This window comes from Pristis pectinata, chromosome 4, assembly GCF_009764475.1.
Source record: "Pristis pectinata isolate sPriPec2 chromosome 4, sPriPec2.1.pri, whole genome shotgun sequence".
Lineage (NCBI taxonomy): Eukaryota > Metazoa > Chordata > Chondrichthyes > Rhinopristiformes > Pristidae > Pristis > Pristis pectinata.
The window spans coordinates 89,296,344-89,308,464 of NC_067408.1; the positions used below are offsets into that span (position 1 = coordinate 89,296,344).

Consider the following 12,121-nt stretch of genomic DNA (forward strand, 5'->3'; position numbering starts at 1 on the left):
TTCATCCCCACATGAGTGTTTTCTCTTTGATGTTGTCTGGACCCATGGCCTGTGTTGTAACCAGTGCTCTCAGCCATTTCTTGTGGCTGGAGGATGATGTGGAGGAAAGTGAATTGACAGAAGACTGGCTCCCATGAATATCCCAGGAGGAAGTCAAAATGGATCATCTCTCCAGCGCTTCTGGCTCAACATGCACTCAAATGCTGGGCCCTGCCATCATTAAGTATGGGGATGTTCTTGAAGCCTCCTCCTCCTATTAGCTGTTCAATTGTCCACCACTTTTCACAACCAGATGTGGTAGGACTGCAAAGCTTTGGTTTGATCTGTCTATTGTGTGTTTTAGCACATGTGTGTTCCCATGTTGCATCTTCACTGAACTGGCCAACTCATAATTTATAGGTGTACCCAGTGCTGCTCCTAGTCTACACTCCTCATGGAACCAGGGTTGATCCACTGGCTTGATAGTTATGGTGGAGTGAGGAACATTGTGGGGCATGAGGTTATAGATGGTACTGATGTACATTTCTGATGGTCCATGGTGGCTCATGGATGCCCAGTCTGGAGTTGCCAGATCTGTTTGGTGTCATCTCCACATTGTCTTCACAAGGACTGTGCAGTGCTCACTCTTCCCCAGTGTTATCATGGACAGAAGCAACTGCCACAGGTAGTTGGTGTGGATGAATCGAGTACTGAAACAAACCCTGTGTAGTTTGCCCATCACCCCAAAATCTCAGTATTAAAATTCATCCTTCACCATCTGCCCCATGCACCTCTGTAAATGCCTCCAGCCCTACACTCTCCAAGTGTATCTGCACACCTCTGGAACATGCTTGAATTTAACAGGCAGCACTGATTTCAGCTGTTAAGCTCGGGAAATGCTCGCTAAGCCTCTCTGCATCTTTATTTCTCTTTTCCCCTTCAAGACACTCCTTTAAACCAACCTTTTTGACCAAGCTTCCCTCAGCTGTGTTAACGTTTTTATGTAGACACAGGAGACTGCAGATGCTGGAATCTGGAGCAACAAACTATCTGCTGGGGAACTCAGCGGGTCGAGCAGCATCGGGGGAGGGGGGAACTGTCCACGTTTCGGGTCGAAGCCCTGCATCAGGAAAAGTTATCAAACGAATGCGTGGCTCAGAGACACAAGAAATCCTCCAGTTGCCGGAATCTTGAGCAATACACACAAAATGCTCAGGAACTCAACGGGTCAGGCAGCATCTATGGAGCATCAGTCCTGATGAAGTGTCGACCTGAAACGTGGACTGTTTGTTTCCCTCCATAGATGCTGCCTGACCTATGAGTTCCTTCAGCAATTTGTGTGTATTGCAAACAAAAGTGTGATTTGGTATCAAATTTTTGTTTGCTAACTTTTCGTGACGCGTCTTGGGGCTTTTATTCCCTGTAGAAATACAAGTTATCCTTGAAGCACCTTGGCATTGACTGGACAGAGCTCTCAGAGTTGCACACTGAAAACATAAGTGAAACGATGCTCAGAAAGGAAGGAGATAAAACGGCCAAGAGGCAATAACAGAAACCTTTCTGTGATAACGGCGATTTCTTTGTGTTTGTGTTGCAGGGAGCGGTGCCGGCCGGTTGGTTAAAGGAGTCCCGGCCACAGGTCACCCTTGCCCCGTGGGTGAGCTCTGAGGCGTCCCGTGTGAAGCCGCGGGAGGGAGGCGGTGTTTAGCTGGAAACTGTGTGGAGTAGGTGAGCTTGTGCTTTGTGAGGGCGGCGGTGTGTGGCCGGGACCCCCTTCCATCCACCCCTCCGCCAGACTAACACCCAGAGAAGAGGAAAGGCAAGGAGTTCACCCTCTTCCCTCCCTTTCTCCTCACCCTACATCTCTCGACAGTCGCCAGACCTCACCAGGGGAAAGGCGGGGGGTGGTCTCCGCTTGTCCTCCCTTTCCTTTGGAAACTCGGCAAACTCCGGAGAGAGAGGGCAGCCCCTTGCGAATCATGGCGTCCCGAAAGCCCGAGGGCTCGGCGGGAGTGGAATGAGCGCCAGTGCCCGGCGTCCGACTCCTACAGCGGACAGAAGGGAGCGCCCCAGCGAGAGCAGCCTGCCGCGGGCAACCAGAGCCTTCCGCCGCCCTTTTCTCGCCGGGATTCGGAAGGGGAGGTGAGGGAGGGAGGGAGGGAGGAGATGGTTCACCTCGCTCTGCCCCAGCCCGTGTCCGGTTTGAAAGAGCTGCAGTGATCCCTGGCGGAGGGTGAGCCCCGCTGCCCCGCAGTAGCAGGGCTGCGAGAGGTGTTGCGCTGGGCTCCGGGGCGGACTTGCCCCCTCCCCCCGGGGGTTTGAGCGGGAATTGGACGGGCAGCCGCCCAGGAGATCTGACCGTGGGCCGCTGTGGGAGCAGGTGAGCGGCTGGGGGAGGGGGGAGGGAATCGCAAACCGGCGAGTGGTTAGCAACATGAGGGGCTCCGGCTTCCGGCCGCTCGCCTCGCTGCTGCTGCTGCTGTGGCTGCTGTGTGACCGCGGGACGTTCTCGGCGGCGGGGAGAAAGAGGCAGCTGAGACCCGCCGCCGGAGCTCAGGGACCGGGCAGGACTCCCCAGCCAGGAGGTCCCGCCAGCGCACGCAGGACGACGGTGCAGAGAGACGACAGCAGGTCGCTGACAGGACGGAGCAGGCACCTCGGCTACCCCGTCAGGGGGTCCCGTTCGGGGATGGTCCGGGACACAAGCAGAGCGGCGCGGAGCCGGGTGGCCCGTGTCCCAGCTTCGGGCACCCCCACCCTGCTGTCCGGGATGGTGGGCAAGCAACGGCTGTGGGTCATCTCGGCTCCCCACCCCTCGGACGGTTACTACAGGCTCATGCTCAGCCTCCTCAAGGACGATGTCTACTGCGAGCTGGCGGAGAGGCACATCACCCAACTGGTACTGTTCCACCAGGAGGGAGAGGTGGCCGGAAAAGTCAGGAAGATCAGCAGCGAGGGGAAAATCCTGGAGGAACCTCTGGACGCCAAGACCGTCCTCAAGCTGCTGGACTTCCTGAAACTGGAGAGGGGTAAATTTAGCATGGTCTTACTGAAGAAGAACCTGCAGTTGGAAGAAACGTACCCTTACCCAGTGAGACTGGAGGCGATGTACGAAGTCATTGACCAGGGTCCCATTCGGAAGATCGAGAGGCTGAGGCAGAAAGGCTTTGTGCAGAAGTGTAAGGAAGCCGGTGTAGAAGGGCGGGTGGTTGGAGCCGACGAAGGGGAGAAGAAGAAAGTGGAGCAGCCCAGGCCAACGCCAAAGAACGAGAATACCGAGGTGACCCTTCCAAAGGAGACCAAAGAAAGAGCTCCAGAGAAAAAGAAAAAGCCCACAGTGAGGAGGCCCATCAGGATATCACTGAACACACATGGAGGTTCTAAAATCGTTAGGACAACTACTGTGCCCAGAACAACCCCAACCAGATCTCCTACAACCATCAGCACTACCACAACCACTGCCACTCCCAGCACCATCATTGTTCCCTCCACAACAAGTGCTGAGAGACAGTCGTTCACAAGGTCTCATGTAATGTTTTCTCCATGGCCGCCAAGGTTCCACAGACCTCCACTGGTTGCTGAGACTCCTTCAGGGTCTTCAACTGAGGCTAACTCGCACAGAGATGGGCATCGGGCAGCGAGCCTCCCTGGTGGCAGCAAATCGCTGCAGGAGCCTACCCCAGGAACAACAACCACTAGGCCAGGTTATACAAAAGTACAGACTAGTAGAAAGAAGTACAGTCAGGCAGACAAAAAAGAGGGGAATTATCGCCAGAAGGGCCTGCCAGTGGCACCTGTCCAACGCAAGCCTACCAAAGTCAAGTCCCCAAAATCAAAAACTACAAATAATAAAATCCTAACAAATGAGTATGAGGATAAATATCAGCCTGAGAAAGTCTCATCCTCAAACACCAGGCAAGTGGTCGAGGTGGAACATGGACCTCAGAAAAATGAGAAGGAGCAGAAAAAGCCTAGCAAGACTGAAAAGAAGAAGAAGCCTGTGAAGAATAAAAAAACAGGGAAGAAAGTCAAACCCTTGCAGAAAACTAAACCTACAAAGGAAATTAGTCACAATAATAAAAAACCCAAGAAGACAATCAAGAAAGGGGTTTTTAAACAACCTAAGAAGATTCCAGGAGCAACAAAGTCACTGGCATCTATTCTCAGCTACTATGAAAATAGGCGACGACTAGTAGTAAGTGTTCCAACTGTTAAAGTGATGGTATCTTTGTTAATGGCAAGGAAGAGTAGCCGCAATGAGATTATGTGCACATGACAGAATAGTGTTTTCCAAAGTGGGGACATATTTCACCTTGTGGTCCCAAAGCCAAGAACATAAAAAGCACTTAAAACCATGCCCCAGGATGTTTTTGAAAGATTGCATGTACTGATAGCACTAATGAACAATGAATATTTGATAATAAGAAACAATATAAATCCCATCAAATAATTCTCATTGGTTTCTGAATGCTGAACATAACCATTATTCAATTGAAGGAAAAAGCAAATCAAGGGTAATATTTATTTAAAGCAATTCGCTATTTTTTTTACAGAAAAGTGATGCACTAAAATCTTAACTGACCTTTTTTCTGAGTTACCAGGAACCATAGGAAGAGAAACTGCTGGTTTGTTCTATAGTGTCTCCAACAGGTGCTGGCCCCATGTTTCCCAACCCAATTCTGAGTGTCCCAAGGACTCAGTTAATTAAAACAAGATCAGTATTTTAGATTATGTTCCGAACAATAAAAACCACCATAGACCTATTAGCTTTTAACAGTCAATGAATAGGAATCTGGTTGATAAAGCTACGGTCCATTATTATGCCTTTTGTTACTTTGATAATTCCTTGTAAGAATTACAAAATATATAATTGGCTGCAAAAATAAAATGCTGCAGATACTGAAAATCTGAAATAAAAAATAGACAATGTTGGAAATACTTAGCAGGTCAGTCAGTGTCTCAGGAAATTAAAACAGAATTAACATTTCAGGTTGATGACCTTTCATCAGAACACAATTAGCTGCAGTCTGGTTTACAGTAAACAAATTAGCTTTACCAGGAGATAACAATAAAAAAAATACACAGATTATTACAATTGTTGGCTTACCAAAACAGAAGTCGTAATATATCCATTTAATGCCTGGTCTGGTCACAAAGTCATTCATAGTCAAAGAAAATCCATGGAGAGGTGCCAGCACTGTAATGCTTGAGAAGTTACATTTCAGAACAAATTCTTTGAACTGTTTATGTAGTTTATGTGTGGTATGGTTGCTAAAAGTCTTGGGACTGAATCTGATGTTGTGCCAATGGGTTAACCTTTGAACTTCTAACAGATGACGGATTTTTAAATTCAGAAGCAGTGCCTTCTAACTTTGTAAATCTCAGGACAATACATTAGAAGTACTCAAACAAAGAATGTGGTTTATGTGTAAGATAATATCTCTCCCATAAATGAGCTCATTTTCATGCTGTAGCCTGGGAGACTCACTGCAGCTTGAAACCTTACTGGATTGTCTCACAATCTTTTATAATTTTTTGTTCAATATATCAATTAAACATTTTCACATTTAGAATTACAAGTATTACATGGTCAGTTGAACTATTAAATATTTTATGCTAGGATCTCAAATTCACGGTGCAGACAAGATCAGTGGCAGAAGCTTGGAGGGGAACTGCCCAAGGTCAGTGACAGATGTTCATAAGCCACTGTTGGAGTGGATCACTGGTGCAGAAAACGAACCAGTGATGATTATATGTGATATAATGGATACAATACTCACATATAAGTGGTTCCCTGATAGTTTAGTGTGTAAATGCCTAAGCTGTACTGACTAAACAAAGAGAGGTTTATGCTTCGTTTTAGCCAGTGGGATGATAGTAGAATGAGTACAAATGGCTGGTGCATGAGATTGAGGGGAGGAAAAGCAGACAGATTTCCTCCTTTTGATTGCAAGTCAAAGCCCCAGCTGATAAGTACAAGAGTTTGGATGTCAGATGATCATAGAAAAGTACCTTCAGGTAAGGTCAAAAAGAAATCTAGACATGTTTTATATGTGCATAAAGAGCAAGAGGATAACTAAGGAAAGCAAAAGGTCCGTTAGGGACCAAAAAGATGTGGAGGTAGAGAATGTGGATAAGATTCTCAATGAATGCTTTATGTCTGTCTTCACAAAGGAGGGTGATGATGTTGCAGCTAAACTGCAAAGGTGTGATAAATTGGATGATAATAAATGAGTTTAGTAAAAATAGTTTAATAAGGTTTAATAAGAGTATTAAAGAGCTTAGTTTCTTTGAAAATAGATATGTTGCCTGGATGAAATTTTTCTCAGGATGTTAAAAGAAGCAAAGGAGGAAATTGAGGAGACTTGGACCATTATTTTTCAATCTTTCTTGGCTGCAGGAGTGGTGCCAATGGCTTAGGGGAGTGTTAGTATTGTGCCATTGTTTAAAAAGGAAGAGAGAAAGTCGATCATCACAGGTCAGTTAATTAACTTTGGTGGTAACCAAATCACTGGAATCAGATCCAGGGGAATATATAAACTGTTAACCTGTGTAGAAGGACAGAGGTTAATCAAGGACAGTCAATGTGGATTTGTTAAGGGAAGGTCAGTTCTGGTTGACAATTGTATTTTTTGGGGAGGTAGTTGATGACATGGATTTTACCAAGGCTTTTGACAAGATCCCACTTGGCAGGCTATCAAAAGAGTAAAAGCCCATGGATGAAGGGAGAATGACAAAATTGGTTTTGTGGCTGGAAGGTTATCTCTTTTAGGGTTCCATAGGGCTTAGTACTTGGCCTCTTTCTTTTCGTATTATAAATTAATGATTTAAATTTAATTGTAGGGTTCATGACAATGAAGTTTGTAGACAATACAAACATTGGTCATGTGATTGACAGTGAGGAGAAAGGCTTTGGACAGCAGCAAGATATAGGTGGACAGATCTGCCCACCCCAGCTCCCTTATGTGGTTCCATGCTCCACCTTAAGAGATAACTAAGGAAAGCAAAAGGTCCGTTAGGGACCAAAAAGATGTGGAGGTAATAAAATTGTCAAAAGCCTTGATAAATCTGCAGCCCTTTGTTGCCTCTGTAGCCGAACGCAACGCGTTCCCGAAAGGAAAACTCGGAGACCTTGTGGCTGAATCGAAGCGCACTTTACTGTGTGAAGCAAAACGCGCACGCGCACAAAGATACCCGAGAGCCTCTCTGGCGGACGTGACATCAGGATCCCGCCAGAAGGCCCGCCCCGCGGTTCGCTCGCGACGCGCTGCTGCGCGTCTGCCTGCAGCCGCCGATGGCGGTTCGGGTCTCGTAAGTATGGGCCATTACACCTCCACCTATCACCTCCCAGCCTCTTTGACTGTTTCCCCCCTCCCCTCCTCCATCTGCCAATCACCCCTCCTCACTTGAATCCAACCTGTCGCTTGCCTGCTCTTGCCCCACCTCTTCCCCTTACCTCTTTATATTAGCTAAATCCTCCCTACTCTTTCAGTCCAGATAAAGGGTCTCAACTCAAAGCATCAACTGTCCATTTCCCTCAACACATGCTGTCTGACCCTCTGAGTTCCTCTAGCAGCTCGTTTTATTTTGCTTCAGATTCCAGTATCTGCAGTCTCTTGTGTTTCCAGAAAGTGTAGGTGGTCTGTTGGGCATAAAAGTGGCAAAAATAATTTATTCCAGAGAAGTGAGAAGTAATTCACTTTGGGGTGTTGCAACTAGGCAAGGGAATACACAATCGATGGGATGATTGAGAATTGTGAAGGAACAGAGGGACCATGGAGAATAAATCCATAGATCCTTAAAAGTAGCTGGACAGATCAACAAAGTGGTTAGAAAGGCATAGGAATGTGTTCCTTTTTTAACTGAGGAACTGAATACAAGAATATGCCAGAAATGCATAGAACACTGGTTAGTCCTCAGCTTGGGAATTGCATTCAGTTCCAGTCATCATATTACAGGAAAGACTTGATTGTACAGGAGAGGTTACAGAGAAGATTGATGAAGATATTGCCAGGACTGGAAAATTTAAGCTATGAGAAAAGATTGAGTAGGTTGGGGTTTTCTTTAGAACAGAGGCGGCTCTTGGGAGACTTAACTGAGGTGTATAAAATTATGGGAGACTTTGATAGAATAAATAAGAAGAAGCTGCTTTCATTAGCGGAGGCCTCAAAAGCCAGAGAGCATAGATTTGAAGTAATCAGGAGAAAAATTGGAGGGGAGATGAGGAAAAGGGTAAATTCACCCAGAAGGTGGTAGGAGTCTGGAACGCACTGCCTGAAAGGGTGATAGAAGCAGAAATTATCATTTTTGGTGGTGTACTTGAAGAGTAGTGATCTCCAGAGCTACAGAACAAATGCTGAAAGGAGGGATTAGGCTAACTAGCTTTTTTGCAACTGACCTGAACATGATGGGGCCCCTTCCATGTTGTAGAGTTTCTCGGATCGTATCAGCTACAATTTTCCATGTGAATTACAATTAGCTCACTGTTTAGGCTCATAAAGAATGTGCAGAGGGTAATGAGAAGATTTACAAGGATGATACCAGAGGGTGTACACATCAGGAAAGAATGAACAGACTGAGGCTCTTTACTCTTGACAAAAGAAGGATGAGGGGTGACGTAATAGGAGTCTTTTGAATTATGAGAGGTTTGAAAGAGCGAATACAGAGAGACTGTTTTCACATTGAGAGGAGTGTAACGAAAGGCCATCAATATAAGATAGTCAACAAGAAAACCACAGGGAACTCAAAAGAAGGTAAAGAAGTTTCTGATGTGATTGTTACTGCAAAGAGTGAATGAAATAAATTGCACAGGTGTATTTAATGGGAGATTGAAGATGCCATTGAGGGAGAAAGGAATAGAAGGTTACATTGACAGATGTAGATAAGGAAAGACAGGAGGTAATTCAAGTGAAGAATAAATGTCGGCATGGACTGATGGACCAAGCATACTATACAAGAATGGATAGATGGGTGATCTACTGAGTTGCATGCAGAAATGTGCCAAGAATCAGCAAGTTCAAAATTAGGGGCAAGAGAAAATTTTCAATCTGAAGTATTCTTAATTGGTGTCAATTCTGTAAAAGTAAATCATTAGCACCTGTCATGACAGTGGATAGGAATAAGAATAATTGCAAAGGCCTTCCAACTTAGAATTAGAATTAGAATCAGGTTTATTATCACTGACGTATGTCATGAAATTTGTTGCTTTGCAGCAGCAGTACAGTGCAAGACATAAACATTCCTCTAAGTTACAAAAAATAAATAAATAGTGCAAAAGAGGAATAACGAGGCAGTGTTCATGGGTTCACGGACCATTCAGAAATCTGATGGCGGAGAGGAAGAAGCTGAATAGACCATAATAATACCAGTCATAAAAAACAATTGTCTGGAATCTCCCTATTCCCTACTTTCTAAATGATGCCAGCCTTTGGCTGAGAAGGCCAAGACCACGTGTAGACTAGGTGACCATTTTGCAGAATGGCCACCTTGAGCTTCTAGTTCCATGTTATTTCAACTCCCCTCCCACATCACCCTGTCAGTCCTCAGCCTCCTCCATTGTGAGGCCAATGCAAACCAGGAGGACAACACCTCATATTCCACTTGGGTAGCCTACAGCCCAATGGTTTGAATATTGAATTTTCCACTTTCAGGTAATCCACTCCCCCCCCCCTCCACCCCACCCCCGTGTTCCTTTCCCACTCCCACCAGCCCACCCGGGTTCTCTCTTCCTTTGTTCACCTTTTCCATCCCCCCCCCACCCCTCCATTTGCCTCTCCTCTCAGCTGTCAGTGACAAGCAAATGAGGTTAACAAACTAATTTATCCTGGTCCTACCACCAGCCTCATTTGAGACACTAGGATCACTTCCAAATGCGGATGTGAATCAATATTAATATCAGACTAGCCAATTGTTGTAAAGAAGGACAAACAGTTAGGAAGACACAAACACTGTTGACCTGAAGAAATGTAAAATGTTGTGGGAAATTAGAGATGTGAACTTACCTTCAGCACAGTGACGAGTTAAATAGTTATTTCAAAGAAATATCGCTATAATGACTTTGCATCTAGACATTTGTTGTGGCAGGAGTTCTGTATCAAATAAAAGTGCCATGCTTATACCAGACATTCCCATGTTCCTCCATGGAAACTCCAGAGTCCAGTGTGGAGCTGGGTGTAAGCCCATTGTGCACTAGTGGAGTCCTCATGGATTCCAATACAGCAGTGTGAGTTTCACCAGACTCCTCAGCTGTCTTACAAGTAAATTTTCCCACTCCAGCTGTGCCAAGTTAATGCAGAGCAGGTACAGTAGTCCCATTCAAATGAATGGATGGAATTGGTTACTTGGAAAAAAGTAAGAAGTGCTTTGGCAGCCGGTGGTCTGGGGGCAGAGCCACAATGGCTGTCTGAGTCGGGCACCCAGCAGGTGGCTGCGCCTGTGGTTGGATCTCTGTAGAAGATCTGCCTCATTCTTAAATACAGATTATCTTCAAATTAACTCACTTGGATGAGCCACCTGATGTTCACTGCAAGCAACAAATCTCTGAAGTAGACTTGTAGCCCAGCACTTGACAGAGTGTGGGAAGCTTTACTCCATATTTAAGCTGACTTGGGATTACTTAGTATTGACAGTCAAATGGAAACTGTTTTGCACCCCAGCACTAACATCCAACATCTGATGTCTCCAATACTGCAGGGCCCCTGGGCAGGATATTACTGTTTGTCGAAATGTTTTCGACTGCAAAGATGTTCTCCACTGTGGGCTTTGGAAGTTCTTTTGTGCAGTTTGGTATAAAACACCTAAATGGTGTTGACAATCAACAAGTGAAGGTCTAACTGCTACAAAAGAATAACAGCAGTATTGTGACCCACGTGCATGCAGTATTAATAGTTTGTTGGAACTCCCTAAATCCAGGAATTCAAAATATTAAAAGCATGGGGAGAAATGTTGTCAGCACCAATGAGCAGATTTATCTTTTACTAATACTTAAACTGACAGGCTCACACCTCAGCTCCCTTCCAAATTTCCAGCTGTAACATATTTATTGATGCAAAGCCAATGAATCATAGAGATAGGTTTTAGACCAGAACAGTGCCAAATTATTATATGTTATTTTAACACATTGTTATCTGACACAAGGCTGAGAGAAGAAATTAGTCTGTAGTCCCCTCACCAGATAAAATGGCTCTAAAAATATGCAGCACCAGAAGATTTGATTGATAACATGATCTTACCCAACTCTCCAAGTATCCCAGTCAATGAAACTGAAATTCAGGGACAAGCTGTTTTTAGTGCTGGGAATGAATTTCTTGGTGTAACTCTTCTCAATTCAACTCTTTCTCTGTGGTATGGACACACAACTTTGCCATGTCAAATCCTAGGGCTCAGATTTGAGCCTACCTATGTCTCGCTGCTTTACCCATTGATCATCAGATCTGGCTGGATTATATCGAGTGTCCTTGAATCTCCCAAAAACTAACTGTAACTTCCTTATATTCCTCAGATACATCATTGGTAGACATACAGTCAGCTTCCACAGATATTGCTGCCATAAAATTTAAAAAAAAATACTTGAAATACTTAAGAATGTAGGTAACAACCATGGGGAGAAAAATGAAGTTGACATTTCTGTTCAGTGGTGTTTCAATAAACTTTGACTCATTCTTTCTCCACAATTACTACCTGACCTGTTGAATATTTCCAGCATTTTCTTCTTTTATTTCAGATTTCCAGCATTTAGAGTATTTTGTCTTTACACTAATGACCTCCATTTCTTCTCCATCTCTTGTTTTAAGGCTTCCATCATCGCTACTCTGTCAGATCACTTGTCCAACACCCAGTTCTGTTTTAGACATACTTTTCTTTACATATTGAGCATTGCAACTACTTTAACATTCGTTTCAAGCTACTCTTCAGATACTTTCTCCAGCTGAATCTGACCATTCACAATCAGTTATGGGAAAGACGAAAGGAAAAACCTTTTTTACACAGTGGTTGGTTATGATTTAGAATTCAGTGCCTGTAGGGGTGATTAAAGTCAGGGTTTTCACAAGGAAATTGGATAGGTACTTGGGGGAAATAATTTGCTGGGCCTCAACAAGGAGTGGGAAATGGGCCAATGTGGACATGGGCTTAATACTTCTTT

The 12,121-nt window shown here is 44.8% G+C and overlaps 1 protein-coding gene across 1 annotated transcript in view; it reads left to right on the forward strand.

Moving 5' to 3' along the window:
- The first annotated feature begins 2,172 nt into the window (after positions 1–2,172).
- Positions 2,173–12,121, forward strand: part of ccdc80 (coiled-coil domain containing 80) — a 33,131-nt gene continuing 23,182 nt past the window's right edge. The window contains 1 exon segment of the mRNA XM_052014906.1: positions 2,173–4,174. Coding sequence (XP_051870866.1) covers positions 2,414–4,174 — 1,761 coding nt within the window. The 5' untranslated portion in view covers positions 2,173–2,413.